This window comes from Hippoglossus hippoglossus, chromosome 13 (genome assembly GCF_009819705.1).
Source record: "Hippoglossus hippoglossus isolate fHipHip1 chromosome 13, fHipHip1.pri, whole genome shotgun sequence".
Classification (NCBI taxonomy): Eukaryota; Metazoa; Chordata; class Actinopteri; order Pleuronectiformes; family Pleuronectidae; genus Hippoglossus; species Hippoglossus hippoglossus.
Window position 1 is genome coordinate 15,661,867 of NC_047163.1, and position 18,462 is coordinate 15,680,328.

General features: G+C 41.5%; 1 protein-coding gene across 1 annotated transcript in view; it reads right to left on the minus strand.

Annotated features, from left to right (window-relative positions):
- pid1 (phosphotyrosine interaction domain containing 1) overlaps window positions 1–15,732 on the minus strand; it is a 31,318-nt gene extending 15,586 nt beyond the window's left edge. Inside the window, exons 1-2 of the mRNA XM_034604548.1 lie at window positions 15,546–15,732; window positions 1,531–1,677 (exon numbers count right to left, since the gene is read on the minus strand). Of these exons, the coding sequence (XP_034460439.1) occupies window positions 1,531–1,677; window positions 15,546–15,575 (177 nt within the window). The 5' untranslated portion in view covers window positions 15,576–15,732. The remainder of the gene's footprint in view (window positions 1–1,530; window positions 1,678–15,545) is intronic.
- Between the last annotated feature and the right edge of the window lie 2,730 nt (window positions 15,733–18,462).

Consider the following 18,462-nt stretch of genomic DNA (forward strand, 5'->3'; position numbering starts at 1 on the left):
TGAGACCAGACATAAGCTCACTGACCTTAGTATAGATTTTTTTTTTTTTTCTTTTTTTAAACATCTTCACTGAATTCAAAATGAATTACCATATTGTTTGTTCCCGTTTTATAGACACGTTCGCTAGCTCGGGCTAACGCTACACTACTGGAAATCACATATTCACTGCTCTATAACATAACTTGCCAGAGGCAGTGCAGCGCAACTGCTGGCAAAGAAGAAAAAGTGATTTTTGAAGAAGGACAATTACAGTTTTAACTGTGTGAAACCAATTTACTTTAAAGACGTGGTATCTGATCAGTAAATACACTTGCACACTGGCATATGCACAACCCTGCATTTTCAGCAGCATAGGAGGCATTTCTGTTGCTGGTAGCTGTATCACAACATCTCTACTTGTGAGCCAATGAAAACCCTGCTGGATAACATATGTGTCGCCATGTCTGCATGTGTACCACAGACCAAACTTCTCTGCTCTACCAATAAAGGCTGCCTTACTCACTTTCACTTCATGTTTTCATTTGAACCTCTGGAGTTTTTGGGAAGTGCTGCTGATGAGAACTCAGCACTTTTGGCCTCTTGGCTTCCTTAGAAACGTTTTGTTTTCCAACACAAATATGCATATAAATATCTATACAGCATACGTCTGGGTGTGTTTCTGTTAGCTCTTCTGTAAAGTGATCCAATAAACGTGGGGACTGTGTGTTCCATGTGTGTGTTTCTTGGCAATGATGTCAAATGACTTTTTTTTCTGTGTTTTAGGGTAACTAGCTATGAAATGTTTTCTTTATTTAGGCTAAGTTGAAAAAGCTTCAACTCCTTTTCCGACATGCTTGTTAACAGTAAAGCGTAACTGACCAAACACAACATTCCAAGTACAAAAACGAAATCCTCGTACCCACACAGCCATTTGAAGTTGTCTCCTATGTGACCACAGTCATCTCACTTTATTTGTTATTGTTACAATGCTGTGGCACAAGGCGGGCGAAGACACAAAGACGCACTCAGTGACTTGGTGGGGGAGTGTTGTGTGTAATAACAGAACGTTGCTGCTATTTTAATCTTTAGCCTTGTTTGTTTTCTGTTTTGAGAAAAGAGAAAAGGCTGCGAGTCCAACGGCTCATTGGTTCAAATGCTACATCTGACACTCGGCAGAGCCAGGGAGGAAAACAAACACATCCATGCCAGAGCGCGCGCGCACGCGCGCGCACACACACACACACACACACACACACACACACACACACACACACACACACACACACACACACACACACACACACACACACACACACACACACACACACACACACACACACACACACACACACACACACACACACACACACACACGTGTGTGGTACTTCAAAAAAGTGTGTTGGTGGAGTAGCACGTGGCAATGGATCTAACTTGGGTGTCCAAAAAGAAAAAGGAAAAACAGTTGGATTATGATTGTATTAATGCTATTATAGATTTACTGTTCAGGCACGGGGCTGGATTTGGTGGATTATGAGACCCATGTGATCCTACCTTGTATCCAGCATGGGTCCTGCTCTTTGTGAGCGGCGTGGTGGAGCACAGCTCAATGGCCTCGGGCTCATGAAAGATCACCGTGGGCAACGGTTCCTTCCTCAGCGTCAGCACATTCAACTTTGTTTTCAGCATGGTCTGGAAGTGCTGATGAAGAAAGAAAGAAAATAAGAGACTGAAACACTGCTGTAAGAAGAAATAAAATCAGTTGCGGACAAGTTTATGCCTATGATTCAATATTTATAGTTTCCTTGTCAACACCATAGACTGTATATAAAGATGGATGACAAATGCTCCCCAAAACTGAAGCCAAAGCATCTTGTTTGCCCCATGGTGGCTGGCTGCATTTAACTGCTAAGTTTGGTTTAGTTAGTTATTTGATATATAACTAACCGTACCTATAACTATAAGTAACCTATATCAATAGTACTCAAAACATCCGGATTAACAGCTCTTTCTGACTCGTGATTGGTCGAGAGCTTATATCGGCGGGACCTCGCTACCACGACTCTATCCCCTGATCACTACTGCACAGACTCTGGCTCCAAATGCGCAAGATTGAAGTGTTGGTATCTGAGATATTTTGGATTCATTCATGGTTAGTGGGAGGAAGTGGAGACGCATCGTCCATCTTTACCGTCTGTGGTCAACACTGATGGAGTCTTAAAAATTGCAACCCCCCTACACACTGTTATCTTAGTGCTTTTGTCCATCATAAGTGTATATAAACATAGGTTTAACCTTTCACATACATATATGAATACCAAGAAAACACATCTCAGTGGTGAAAAATGGGGATGAAGACTGTAAGTGAGATGGTGCAAGAGGTTTATTCTGCAGAAAGTGGAATGTGGGGAGCAGGAGAAGGGAGAACTGCCCTCGCTGCCTCTGTCAACACAAGAGTAGCGAGCTGCCTGCTCTCGTTCTAAAGTCCACGGCCAGTGTTTTCTGACGCCGAGCAGAACCACAAGGCACTGCGCGTCTGGAACTTCTGGGCTTCTTCGAAACAGTCAAAGAAAAAAACTCAGGGGCTCATTAGATCACATCCAAGGCATAAAAAGGGCAATGGCACATCTACTGGGCTAGGTGTCTACAGCCTAACCTCAGTTATTTAGTATCGTCCACCTCTGGCAATCCATCAGTCGAATCCTGACTGGAAATTCTGGTACATCTGAGAGGTCCTCCACGCCTGCAGGTTTTTTGAATCTAATATTTCTAACAGCAATCTGACACTTGTCGGTTTCTTTCTTTGCAGCTTCTCTGGATGACCTTTCTTCAGGTGCCAACACAATTTTAACAGCTCTTGTATAATAAGTCTATGGAAGAAATGTAACTATCTGTGTCTGCCTCGGGGACTGCTTTGATTCTCATTTTCATGGTTATTGTATGTCAATCCCTGTATTTCTCACCTTTATTATTGCCAACAGTCTGCTACAGCCATGCTAGCATCACTGTGATACTGACCTTAGAGCTAATGCTAAATGCTCAAAATGCCAAAACTAATATGCCGATGTCAAGCAGGTGTTATGTTAAGACCATGTTCATCATCTTACTTTAACATGCTAATTAGCAAAAGAGAACAACTTGAGTCAAGGGGAATGTCAGTAGTTTCAATACTTTTGGTCATGACGCAAAGTATTGCAAACTAATTTTGACGATAGATGAAAACTCAGGATCATTAAAGTGATTACAATTTATCCTGAGGCAGATCTAAATGTGTGTGGTAAATTTTACAGTAATCCATTTAAGCAACAAAGTACAAATGTCATCTTCACAGTGGTGCTAGAGGAAAAGACCTGGCATCACTTAAGTCATTAGAATTCATTATGTGGGAACCAAATTTCATAGTAATTCATCACTAACTTTTAAGAGAAATGCAAGTAAAAAAACTAGGATGACACTCATTAGAGCGTATAACTCGAAACATGCCCCAAAACTCCTCTAATGAAACCAGGTTTAAATTCACTAGATCCAGATTTTTTATTTGGATCTGCACTGAAATGCACAAAATAAATTATCAATCCTCTAAATATGCCTCTTTCCATCAAGATCCATCAATTATTCTGTGGGAAATCTGTGAAAATGTCACTCAAAATGCGAGAAATACCAAAATTGTATGGGTTCTTTCTTGGCCCACGTCGTGGAAATTTGTTTAGTAGTTTTTGCGTTATCCTGCTGACAAAAAAAACAACAATAAACAAACAACAATAGGGGAGAAAACATAACCCTCTTGGCTGAGGTAACTAAGACCTCAACCTGCTGATGGCACCAAGGTCAAAGTCAGAGTATCGGTCTGACAGGTCAACATTGCCATCCTGTAAAGACAGACGGACAGACTATAATGCACCACCACGACCACGACTCACGACTTGCATTCACTGGAGGACCTCTTTCAAATGGAGCCCTTTCTACCAACAAAAAGGAAGGACCACATATCTTGTCCTAACTGACTTTGCAACTCCAAGCAGAAGCAAGGCGGTTTTGACAAGAATAAAATGTTTATCACACAATGCTGTAGTAGAAATGTGGAATTAACATAATAATAATGAATAAATACATTGATGTGGCGTTCCTCTGCAAGTACAGATTACTTTTATAAATGCTCCCATTCACTATTTTACTTTTTCCTATCTGGTGCTTCGAAACAGTTTTTCCATGTTGGACGTGCACTATGTCCTTTTCTTACAGAACAGATGGTCAACATATTCAGAAGATGAAAACTGTGAATCCTGCCAATACAGCTGATCATCAATCTTCGCTGTTCTGTTGGTTCAGTGATGCCAAGTAGACCATCCTCAATCAACTTCACAACACAAGTCAGGTGTCCAGTTTCTAAATTCAACTCCACTACATCAGAATCTACATTAAAATATATTGCTCTGCAAAAATGTATCTGAAAAATAATAGCCTTTCGTTTTATTACCATCATCCTAATAATAATGATAATAATAATAATTATACTTTGACTCATCCTTGAAAATGTTATCATTGTTTTGAAATTGTATTCTTATCTTTGTCCTCACCAACAAATGTTTTGGATCCTGTTTGCCAGGCATTGTGTTCATCATATGTGTAAACCAATGACATGTTATGTAGCATGACTAATATGCCTCATTTAATTCTAATAATAATTTAGAGAAAGGGGGGCATGAAAGGCAGATAAGGCAAGAAAAAAAAGCAGCAGATGAAGGGGAATCAGCGAAAAAGTAAAATGGAGTTGTGAAAGTAAAGCCACATGTGTGTAAACGCTTTCTGACCTCCGCGTCAGCACTTTACAGCTTCCTGACAGCGGCTCACATTCCTGCGGTTGGCCCCAGTACGGAGTTTAGGGGGCGGGGGCAGGGGGGTGTTTGGAGACCTGTGGTGGGCTCCCCGACTCCTCCACCCCCCACCAGGAGCAAAAGCCTGAGCGGATGGCCACTCGTGGGGTAAAGCTGGAATTCTATTCATAATATTTTCACTGCATTTTAATGTTTTTATTTCTCAATCCCCAACAGTCTCCTCATCAAGTTACTGCTGTTATTGATTCTATTTCTGACTACAACTCGAACCCGGGTAGGTTTTCTGTCTCCACCGTGAGGCTGCTGTGGGCTAGACCGTGTCTGAGCTGGTTACAAGACAAAGGTTGTGTCTACACTTACGATCTAAATGCTAAACAATGACTGCCGTCATAAGAAAACCAATGTTCCTCACAAGGATTATAAAAAACAATACTGTTTTTAGATTAACAGTAAGGGGTCTGATCTCCATAGGTACGAAGCAAAAAAGCTAATGTTTGACTTAAGTTAAAGATTCTAAATGTTGAATATTTAACTGGTTGTAATTCAAATATTTGTCGATCTACTAAACAGCTACAGAGCTTTCAGTGTAGCTATAACTCAGGTGTTTGGCAACAGCTGGTTCATCCTAGCAACTGACACGTGTCACAGAAGGACCTGAGGGGTCTCCAAAGTCCACACATGAGTGGATCCCCAGTTTGATGGATTTAAAGTGAGCATTCAAGACAATGAATGAGATGTGACACATCCTATTTTCAAACTGCCAATTTACCAATTTTAAAAAGACAAACCCTAACAGACAAATCCGTTTTCATTCTACAGTGTAATGGAACATTTTACCATTATACCACACTATATATTATCTCTGCTTATGCATACTATTTCTGTTTATGTAACTGCCAAGGTGACATCAGGGCCACAAATCTGAGACTGTGCTCGTCTCCCCCACCAAGACCTCGAAGAGGCCTTCAACCTGTGTCAGGGTTTGGCTTGGCCAGGAGGCCTTCAGCATGTGTTTGTGTCTTATCTCCTGGGATGTTACTATTCACTCAGTTCACACACATACACACACAAACACATACTGTACATACACACACACACACACACACACACACACACACACACACACACACACACACACACACACACACACACACACACACACACACACACACACACACACACACACACACACACACACACACACACACACACTCGTAGTTCAACTCTTCACACACACACACACATCTCTTCACTGCATCTGCATAAAAAGCACACGCCTGCAAATGTCTCTTTGTCATCCCCTCTGCAGAATGCTCTTCACATGCTGTATGATTGTCTGACCTTCCTTGCAAGGAATAAAGTATACTTAAAAGACTATGATTCTCTAATCTCTTTATTTCAGAAGTCTCAACAGGTCAAATTTCCATCACAACAGTCGAAGTGCTAAGATACACTTTATTATGAAGAAGCTGGGCTACACAGAACAAAACATGTACTTTCACATCTCTATGGTTTATTTCCATCATTTATGAGAAATTATTAAAAATAATCAAGTGCATGTACATTTTAAAGTTGAATGATTTATAATGACCAGTGATCCAAAAAAAACGATTATACAATGAATTGACTTCTTCACATAGCAACACTTAACTTCTTCAGTTGACATTTGAACAACAAAAGTGCTGATGGTTGTAAAGATAATAGAGTCCATGTGTTTTAAAATTCACATGCACTTTCATTCCATCTCATCATTTAAAGGTTGTTACTGCCACTCTTTACATATTCCAACTTGCTGTAAACCAGATCAGAGCATTTGCTATTTTGGAAACCAATTATGACATTTACTGTCAAAACAACATAGTTGTACATATTTAGCAGCATCAAAAAGCATCAACACTGATGCACTGCTGCCAGTGTCCATGTAATTAATCTTTATTTATGGAGGAAAAAAGTTTAGGCCTTATACTGCCAAAGCTCAAACATTGTGACTTTTATAACATTTCAGTTTTTCATATTTACATCTCTCAAGGCCTGCATTAAAAAACTACAAACATCACACAATATTTGAAATATGTCTTCACTTCTGGGATAACGACTTATATTTCCAACTCTGGATTATAGCCCAAAACAGACCCAATGTTACATATCATTTCTCAAAGTTTCTACGCGTAAATATTCGTGAACTTTTTATTTATAAGCACGCAAATCAAGGAAAACACTTCTTGTGAGCAATCACGTGCATGAGAAATCGAGTCGAGAGCCTTTGCAGATTGTCTTTTGCAGTTTGCCTCCCGCAGTGATGAGCTTAACAGGTCACAGATGGCAAGTCAAACTTCTGGCCCCCTGAGGGAGCATTCTTACAGGACAGAAGTTCTCAGGTCAATCTCATGCACTGCATAGCAGGGTAAAAACAGACCTCTGCCACATCTACTGAGACACGCAAAATAGGCATTATGGGGATTTTATCATGGCAAAACTGTACAAAACAGATGGAAAAAATGTTCACAAGCCAGCGGATGTAATATGGGCAGATGTTCTGTGTCTGAAAATGAAATAATAAAATATACACCCCTTGGATACGTCAATGGCTACTGGTTTATCCTAAAAGCTCAAAACATGGTTAAGTGATATAAAGATTTGTTGGGAGCTCGCAGACCTCAAGTCGAAAACCGTTTCTCAACAATATTTTAACCTGCCTGCGCAACATCTGCATTCTGCAACCCAGACACACTAGATGAAAGACTTTGCAGAGCTTTAAACCAGATGTCGTAGGGCTGTTGGGTGCTGGCAGGGAGTAAAACAGTAGGAAATCTGTTTGTTATCTGCTCATCTGTTCTACATCTCATCTTGTCATTTTCAAAAGAGAAGCACCAGCCTGATATTGGAGCCAGACTTGTACCAAAATCAGAATCATTTAATTTCCATGTAGACAGAAAAGGTATTGTGATATATGGTGATAAGAATAGAACCATAAAACTGTAGGGAATAAGTAAATCACCACTAGCTTAACAAATACAACTGCTTTGTGGTCAGTACAAATGTTTGGTTCATGCATCAACTTCTGTATCACCACCACCACCCTGGGCTTGACAACTGAAATCCCTCTCTCCCCACAACCACACTATGGTTGGTCAATGTGGTCAGAAGACCAACCATGACAATTAGTGTGTGATAGAGCTTTAAGAAAGAGCAAAATATCACGATGTGGTCAGTGGTAAATTAGAAAATCCTTCTATTGACAGTAATACACAACTAAAGAAGAAAGAGCATCGAGCGCCCACTCAACCTCTTGTGGCAAAACTTAAAGGTGCCCTTTGGAGTTTTCAGTTAACGATGGTGTCCAGACACCCACCAATTACATGACTTGCCCAATGGTTCCACCGTTCCACTTTTTTAACCAAACTTCAAACATGCATTCGAAGATGAGGGTAAAAGTTAATGTTCGAACTGTAATGACAGTTTTCAACTTCAAAATATACGGTCTACAAGCTCATCAGACTGAAGTAGTTTGCCTCATCATCCAACAGAGGGCCCTCACTGGTTAACAATTGACCTATTGAATGCCCTCTTGACCTTTCAGTAAAGAAAGTCAGTAATGTTACGTTGTTTTGCTATGAAAATTAAGAACGCTAGCAAGCAAAGCCATCCTAAGCGGACAATCACAACACTAAACATTTGAGACGTGGCATGCGGGAGTATTAACTCCCACATGCCACTGTGGGGCTTAACACCATATGGCAACAGCCTTACTCTTTAACAACAACAAATCTGCAGGCTCACCTGTATCGATGTATTTGAATGTATTGGAACGAAATTGCCATGTCATATCAAGTTTGTTCAAACTTGATTTGACAGCCTTAAACAGCCCACATTCATCAAAACCTCCAATTGTTAAAATACTCATAATCAAGATGTAATCAGAAGATACAAATATAAATTGAAGCAGCAGGGAAGCACAGTTGTATCATGTGATGGAAGAAGAGTTGACCGACAAGACTAAGGATTCGGTGCCAAATTTAAATGCAAAGGTTTCCATTTGGCAGCATTTAGGATTTAAGTCAAATGACTCAAGGGAACCTGTTGATGTTACTGAGGGAATCTGCAAACTTTCTCTGATGAAGGTGGCAATATCTGAAGGTAACGCTTCTAATCTACATGCATTCAAGTGCACCACAAGAGTAAGGCTGCCAACAGGGAAATCTAACGTTAAAGATCAAAGCATAAGCACTCTACAGATACTAAGCTGACACAGGTCACTTCTTGTAAAACGTCTGGAGTAATCAGTAACACCAGTGTTTTTATTGGTATTTTACCTGGTGGGAAGGTTTCCACATTGTAGCATTCCTACGGTTTAGATCTAGTATTACACACCGAGATTAATTGTGTGTATGCTTGAGGCCCCACAAACACATTGAAAGCATTTTTTCTTCCTCAGGAAATGTTTGAAAAGCCAATATAAAAAAATAATAATAATAATAATTGGAACCTGCATTGTTCGCATTGTTGCTTGCTAGGAGTCTTCTTCCGTGCCCTCTGGTGGTGTATTTCTACGAATGTTGGTCTGTTATTGCCACCTGTTGTTCAGCAGCATATTAAGAAACCACTGGCAGGAATGTTTATCATCTCATGCATCCGTGAGTGAACTCACGAGCCACTAACCAGAGGGGAATAAAGTCATATAAACATTACCCAATTGAGCTACTTGTGGCCAAAAACTCCACAGGGTACCTTTAAAACAACAGAAATAAAAGCAACATCACCAAGCCGCATATAAATATTCCGTCAGTGGGAGACCGTAGAATGACTTATTTCTTCAGTGGTGCCATTTGCCAGTGAGTAAACAGCACAAATGTTAGAGTTACATATCAGATGAATTGTTCACGAAAAAAGGGTTTGTTTTATCAACAAAACAAGTCTCTCCAAACAATGACTCTACTTTGAGCCTAAAAAACCATGCGTCATTTTTCTATCCGGCCCTTGTTTGTACCTCAGACCCCAGTCGTACACCAACATATTCTTCTTTCTGTATACTGAGGGAGTGAGCTGTGATTCACAGGTGGAGGTTTGTCCTGCATGTGGTGTCAATTACTTCCTAAAGCCAGAAGTAGGATTCCCCCTCCAGTTCCCTGTGTGGTGAAGGACTGAGCAGTGTGACTTCCTCGGCTGTCCCTCTATGTGTTTACAACCACCCCTTCTGATCCTGGCACAGTTTACGAGAGGAAATTTGCCTGAATGGGTTCAACCCTGGGAAGACTGTGGGAGGTCCCCATGCAAAGCAAAAACCTGTTTTTCCTTTTACCTAAACTGTGATTGGAGCGTTAGGGCATGTAGGAGGGAGAAGGTCGATGATCATATGTTATGATTGGTGGATTTTATTCTGTAGGGCAAAGTGGGTATTAAAGTACCCAAACCTCAGAGCCTGGGGACAGCAATCTCTGTCTGGCAGTCTCTTTGACGTAAACAATGAACCCACCACAACTTCTTAAATTGTCTACACATATTCAAGGGATGCGAAAAGGGATCTACGAATGACAAAACATGGTCCACTATGTCAAAAATAATGGTCCATTTACATGTGTACCATTATTAATCCACTGTCAGACAGATCATAATACAGTATGTTCATAATATGCAACACTTTGTAGAAAAAATGTCTCCTTACGGTTTAAATGTCTGTATTCTATCCATAAGAGGCAATCTCAGCCACCACTAACTGGTGCTGATAAGTCTTGTAGTCGGTTGCATGTTAAATTGCATGTCAATGTTAGAGCTTTTTTTTAGTCACATTACAGCTAATAGGTTACCTAAACAACACAAAACAAAGAGTCTATGGATGAGAGTCACAATAATTCAGTTGAGTGCTCAAAACAAACCCCAAATTCAGATGCTGCAAGAGTATTTTGACCACGACACAATATATCACAAAGACTCATTAAGATGGTATGAGATAACGACATGGCCCCTTAAAAAGTCAATAAATAAATGATCTAAATAGTTACCAACTGATACTCTTTAAACTGACAATTGATCAGAAACCTAAGAACGTTTGAGAAAAAGGAGTTGTACCTCTTTAAGGTCATACTTGAACGAATGTGGACTAGAATCATTTCTTTAGAATTCCTATTTTTTCTGAATGATTAAATAATCACCTTTGTTTAACACTCGGGTCAACATAACAAAATGCTGACAGTTGGGAGATGTGAGAAAGGTAGTAACCATAACACATACTGGCCATAGACTGTTTTCAAAATATTCCAGATACGGGTGGCCCCATCTTGCGCTTTTGACGTCATTTGTAGCCAGAGTCTGCACGGTAGTGATCCTGGTGTGGAGGTACTAGGGTACACATACACAATATTGTGCTGGTCTGCCGTGATTTCCTTTTACCACCGAGGCCACAGTCTCAACAGCATAGCTGAGGCTGCAGAGCCACCTCAGACAGACAGAGACAGACAGACATAGAAACAAATAAAGCAAGGCAGAGATGGGCCACAGAAACAAGATGAAGATGGGGCTGGTTTTGACTGTTTGACCTCAGTCAGCTATTTCTGCACTGTCAGGTCCACATCTTTTTGTCTGCCCAGCCGTGTTTGTCAGTGTCAAACACATTAAAGCATCAAAAGTGGAAACCATTGCTAAAGAAAGAGCTGCTGACAGCAGGAAAAGAATACAAGTTAGCCCTCGGGATATTCAAAAAGGAAGTAAACTTGCATATGCGTGTGTGATTTTTTGTGCAGATCACCGCATATTGTGCAATTTGTCGTTAAACTAAAGTGGCCTCTTAAAAGTGACGGAGGGATTTGGTCAGCGAGACGTAGGATGGATGGAGAAATAGACACAAAGGACGGACAAAGAAGAGAGAAAAACAGAGCAGAGGCAAAATGCATCACCGACACACCGCAACACAGTTTGATTCCACAACACCCTTAATTTTCAGTGTAAAAGCAGTTTTCCACCCTTACTGCGTAACTCCCAACACCATGACCTGTATTTCCTCACCCCCACCGCCTCCGTCAACCCCCATCCTCCTCTTACCGAGTGTGAGACACAAATGCAGCAAGACATCAGGTGTTGCTATGGCAACAGAGGACAGCACAAGTGTGGACGGGTGCCATAGTGAATGAAAACAACAAAACACAACAACACATAATATACACGAGTAAATTCTACATCAGCCACCTTACGGATTCAGCTACAGAAAACACCACCGTTCCTGAATCAGAAGAGGCAAAGGATACAAGCTGAAAGGATGGTCGTCATGGCTACTAAGCAGGAAATGGCCAGGTAACTATATTGTTTAATGACCACTTGAATGGTTGTCCTTTTTTTAACATATTATTTTAAACTAGAACCTTTTTTTCACTGATCCAAAAGATCCTGGCAGTCCATGTGGACCTATTCATGCTTTCTATTGTAGCCTGGGTACATTTTGCTAATACCAAGTCATCCATCAAGTTAAACACTGCCATTCAGTGTTTCATCATTCAGTTTTCCTGTGTACAGCAGAAACATGCCAAGCTCCTTCTCCGTTTTGGGGCCACAGCTGTTCTCCAGGAGCTACACTGATGTGAGCCAAGTGTTGGTTACCAACAGAAATAGTTCTTTTAACATACAAACCTACTTTTTCCCTTTCATACATTTAGTATCGCACCTCCATAAAGCAGGATCCTACATGTCCCAGAATACAACTCTCCCAGGACGCAGCCTGCCTCGTAATACCTATGTTTCTGATTTGCGTCAATTCAAGATAAGAGTTGGTCAAGAGAGGGTCACAGTGCACTGACAATAAAACACAATGTCCATGACGTTTGGGGTTAACAATAGGGCTGTTGACCGTAATACCGCAGTTTTGCATGTTTCATAAATGTGATTATTAACTCTGATTATCGTTCATGGAATGACCCGTGGCTGTGGCTAACCACTCTAGCACTGTCAGCATATACACTCTACTACCCCCTACGACCAGTCTTGGCTCATACATTGTGTAACACACACACACACACACAAACCATATACCCTTCTGTAACTTTCACCAGAAAAAAAAAATGGCAGTGAGTTCAATCCCGTGGTAGGCATCCCATAGCGGTAACCGCAGTAATGCAGTCACTGTCACAGCCCTAGATTGCTCTCTCAATCTTTGGTTGACATGAGGAACCTCTGCTCAATTTCCAGCTACTTTAAGTTAGGAAACACAAAGTCAGATAGACCAGAGTTTATAAAGAATTCTGACTTTCACAGTAGTAATTCAAATTTGGATGTGGACATGAACACTATTTGCAAGTGTGAGAGTCCTATATGACATAAATGCATGGTAACATCATCTGGGTTATTTTTTCTTCAAAGACCCTCCAACAGTTTTCAGACAGAGTTGCACTCCTGAACTTTACCAAACAGTTCTTCATGGTGGAATGCCCCCTTTAAGAAAACCTCGGACTCCTCCAAGTTTAACATACATAACAATCCAAAAATCAATTATTTTCAATCTCATAGAGATAATATATGCTAATTTGGAAGCTCCCCATCTTGCCTTTTGGCAGGAGTCTCGAGAAATCAGTGTAGTGCTAATACATGATATTCAAGGTTTAGCAAGTTTACAGTTGCTAACATAAAGTTTTAAAAGTTTTGAGGGATTCATAAACAGGACTGCACATTAACTGACGATGGCTTTTAGTCAGATAGGATCCCAGAGATTAGACTGAATACACCAACATGTGCACTTACTCCTTAAACATCCAACACTCTTATGGAGCACTAATGTGTGCAAGTAGTTACCTGAATACTGCGACAATATCACCAATGTCCAGTGAAGAAATACAGGATAACTAGTGAACCTATTTGGACAGACATTCAGTTTGAAGCACTTTTTGGGGGAGAGCCCTTTGACTGGTCATATCTCCTTTAATATAGGTCACAGAGAAATGGTTCATTTTAAAGCTCTTTTCCAGCTCCATATTTATCTAAACAGCATGCTGTGCTCGCTATAAAAAATAACAGCATAATGAGTGATTGTATCAGTTTATGTTGAATGGCAACATAAACTAACCCTAACCCTAACCCCTAACCCTATATTTTTAAATTAGTCACATTTTCTCCAAAGTTAGCTTATAATGTCAGTCGCTCTTTAGTTTGCAAGTCATTGAATATCAATACTTATATGAAGCATCACATCACTAACTCCTTACAATGTTGTTGAACAGCAGTTACTCGGACCCCTGGCCCTTAGCCTAATCACCCAACCATAATGCCTAATCCTTACCACCTTGGTCTGAAACCCAAAAAAACAATTCTTCATAAATTTAAAACCCTCTTTTAGACTACCCTCTAAAATAGCTCCTCGAGGTCATAATGTCTTGACCAACTGATCGCCCAAACTATTGACTGACATGCAACAGCCAGCCCCCATTTCAACTGGCCAGTCGACGGATGAGGCAGAGGGACTCATCAAGAGAACTTAACACTAACTAACACCTAATCCAAGTACTAACCCATGGTCTAATCCGAACCCTAACCCATGGTCTAATCCGAACCCTTACCAATGGCATAACCTGAACCCTAAACCATGGTCTAAGCCAAACCCTAACCAATGGCTTAACCCCAACCCTATCCAAAAACCACAGAACAGCATTCAACAAACAGAATATCCAATAGCAGCTCGTTTACAAGTTCTAGAACCTTGCATTACTAGAGTGATAGCTCTGGAAGTTGCTAGGCGACAAATAAAGCATGATTGTTGGTCATAACCAGTTATAGGCCAATTTATAAAGGAGTAGGCTCGTGGAGGGTGTTGGTATATGTGTGTGTGTTTATGGGGTCATTTACATCGGCCCCCAACGTCACACTGGAGGACACACCGGAGGACACACCGGAGGACACACCGGGACTCCCTCTCCCGGTTTTAATAATACTTCGTGATTCCATCTTCTTGACGCCTGGGCAGGAGGGGGGGCGGATTGTGCAAGTTCACTTGGCAGGCAGTCCAGAGGCCGAACATCTGGAGAGCATTACGCGTGCAGGAGACGTGAAGCCAGGCTCGTTGCGCGGCTTGCCCCTGGATATCAAACTACGTGTCATTAACGATGGTGTGTGTGTGTGTGTGTGTGTGTGTGTGTGTGTGTGTGTGTGTGTGTGTGTGTGTGTGTGTGTGTGTGTGTGTGTGTGTGTGTGTGTGTGTGTGTGTGTGTCCCTTTCTTAACAGGTTACTGAAAAATGTGATTCCTTGCAAGGTTAATGGAGGGAGAGCATCCTGATGTGGCAACGTGAGGGAGAAGTAAAGAGTGACAACGGAAGAGGAGGAAGAGGAGGCCTCCAGTTGCACTCAGGTTGGTGTGAAGGTACAGTGTCGGATGGGGAAAAGGCCTGTGGGCCACAAACAACCACTGCACATCTGGATCTACTGGACATTTGGAGAAAACCTCCAGCGGCGGATGGTCACGGGGACGAGGCGGGGGTGCAAATTGTTGCACGGTGCCCACGGTGCTTGCGTAACGTGAAGAGGTGCGTTAAAATGCAGCGGGAGGAGCAGATCGTACTGAGACACCGAGAATATAGCGACAGATTCCAGAAAGAAGACGAGCGAAAGACTGTGGCTGCTCACACACTGAGGTGTCTCCAGGCTGGAGCCATGCACAGTGTGTTAGTGTGGACTGAGCTCTGTGCTGCTGCCCTGTCGACAATACACGTCTCTCTCACACACACACACAAACACGCGCGCGCAAACACACACACTTTTCTTACCTGCAATCGCTCCGTCGCTGGTTGCCACATATTCGCAGGATCGCAGGTTCTCCGTCTGTACTGCAGCGTGTTCTCCTCCAGTCCTCCGGCTCACATCTGCTCGCTTTCACGGCTCCACTCTGTGTCCTCCAGTCTCCGGACTGCTCGACAATCAACGATGTGTTTGCTCCGCCTGGCTGCAGTCAAAGGGCTGACCGGCAGGTGGCGCTGCCTGCTCCCAGCCTATGCCTGCTCCCCGTGCTGTTGTGTGACGGTGAGCCACATGCTGCGTTCACGTGCTGTGGGAAAGTCGAGGCGTCGAGCAGGCAGTGCCAAGTTTGGCTTGAGCCTGAGGTGGAATTCAGCTCACATCTGCACACATTGCACATTATGCTAACACTGGCAGAGGTGGCCAAACTGCACATATTCTTTACTCAATTAATCAGTCAATCAATTTTAATTTTTATGGCCCATATTCACAAATCACAACTTGCCTCATAGAGTTTAACAAGAGTGAGGGAAAACTACCCCCCCACCACCCCTCTCAAAAAAATAAAATTCCTTTTAGCAGACAAATAAAACTGTAGAAACCTCAGGGAGAGCTGCATGTGAGGACAGACAGATGTGCAATAGATGTTGCGTGTAGCTGAACACGTCAAAAAAGTAATATTTACAACATTCTGTCACGGCGCTCGATATTGCAAAATAAAATATAAAAAGAATAATTCCCCTCAAATACCTGAAAAATCGACTTAAGTACACAAACGAAGCATTTTTACTTAGATACTTCCCACCAGTGTAAATTGACACACTAGACTGAAAGAAACTTACTGGTGCATGGGCATAGTCTAAAACAAAGGGATCCAGCTGGTTATGCCAACACCTAATACAACCTCCCCTCCATAGCTCCTCCCCTTGCACAGACAGGTACATCCCTCCTCCAACTCTGACCTCACAGAACGGGCCTTGACTCTGGTTTGAGGTTCTTTAACAGGATATAAAGATGGATGACACGACTGCTCTCTCAAATTTTTGGCCAAAGCAAAAACTATCCTGGTGGATTGTTCCCCTACAAGTCCTAAACCGCGCCTCCTCCTCCATTTTGGTGGATGGGACATGTCAAATCCATTTTCCTCAAACTTGGTTTCTGTCATTTTTAGGAAGTTCTTATCATACTGACCTATGTTAACATGTTCAAGTATGGTTGTTAGTTTGATGCTATATGATGACATGATTGACAGCTGAGACAGACTCACAATTGGTCGAGCTAAAGCGGCTCCATCCTCATTCGCCACCTGCGCAGACTCTGGCTTTAAACGCGCAAGATGCAGCGAGTTAAAGCTACTGATGAGTTGTGATAAAAACACACACACACACACACATATGCAATTTTCATATTCAATGAATGAAAATGAATGATTTTTCAGATGGACCCCAAAAGCCACCCTTATTATTATATAGTACATTTAAAAGAGCACTCAAATGCCTCAGAATATTAGTCATGCAGACCCGTGTTGCCAGCACAGTGCAGTGAAAATGGAAATGATCACATAAATCCTGACTTAAATGACATGGCAGGCGGCACCGGTGTGACTGGTGGCAATAAAACCGTGATTAGTTTGAATGTTCTGTTCACATCATTCCCAAGTCTCTCAAAGGCAGCAGTGGATGGTGGATGGAGAGCTGCCACAGTCATACCCACAAGATCTTCAAAAACAAAAACATTCAGTTGCTCACATCGTTTTGATCCGTGCTTGGTTGGCAGTGACCTCGTTATCTTCACAGTCAGGTCTGGGAATATACTCAAGTGCCATCCATTATTTTGTGGAAAACTGTTGAATGAATTATTTTTATTGCTGCCAACATTTTGTTCTTACTCATGTTTCTGACAAATAGAAAAGCACCACACAACTGCTCCATGGATCAGGGTGCAGGCTTTAAAAGAGTCTGACCCTGCAGGGCACGTGGCAAAGACCACCAAAGCCAACAATAAGCAAAGTTGAGACCCATTAGTAATGTCTGCTGTACCTGCAGTGTGTGTGTATGTGTGTGTGTGCACATGTACGTATGTAGGTGTGTTGAGCGACATGACTCAGCGCTCTGTATTTAGAGATGTTTACATGGGGAACATCTGGATAAAGCCTGAGGTCACTGAGGGTCTTCACATTCCATCAACTGTCTTTCCCACGGCTGACGCTTCAGTCTGGTGGCTACGACCTTGGAATTTAGCAAAAAAAAAGACACTCTGGAGAATTTGCTTTTTTATTATCGTTCTTTTTTCCAAATCAGTTCAATAAGTTCAGCCCAAAACGTAATCCTGATTAATAGTTAACTACTACAACGATTAACGTCATGCAACTGCAACGGAATTTACATGACACAGTAAACCCAATAAATCAAATTATTATTATTTAATATAAATAAAAAATAACAATAAATAGCTTCAGCTTCCAGTGTTTAGACAATATTAAGATATTTTTGTTTCACATTTTAATGCAACAAAACTATCCAGACGTCTGAAATATCATACACAGAGGATTAAGCCCTCCTGTAGCAGCTGCAGAATCAATTCCGAGCTGGTCCTTTGTTGCATGTCTTACCCACAATAAAGGCAAAATACCCCCCCTGAAAAAATTATAATAATAAAATCACATTTCTATCTATCATATTGAAAACTCTCTAACACCCTGATGCATGCTAAAAAGTGGAGTGACAGTTTGTTAGGTTAATCGGTTAAGAAGATCTTGCTTGTATGATGAGTATGTACAGTTTATGTGGGTGGAAGTATTACCTGTGATGAGAATGACATATGCCTGTACAGTACTTGTGGATGAGCAACCAGAACAAGGTCTAATTTGTATTCCCTAATCAAATGTTGATGTTGTACTGTTGTAGTAGTTATGAAATATTGAATGCACTGTATTTAAACCCTTACTTA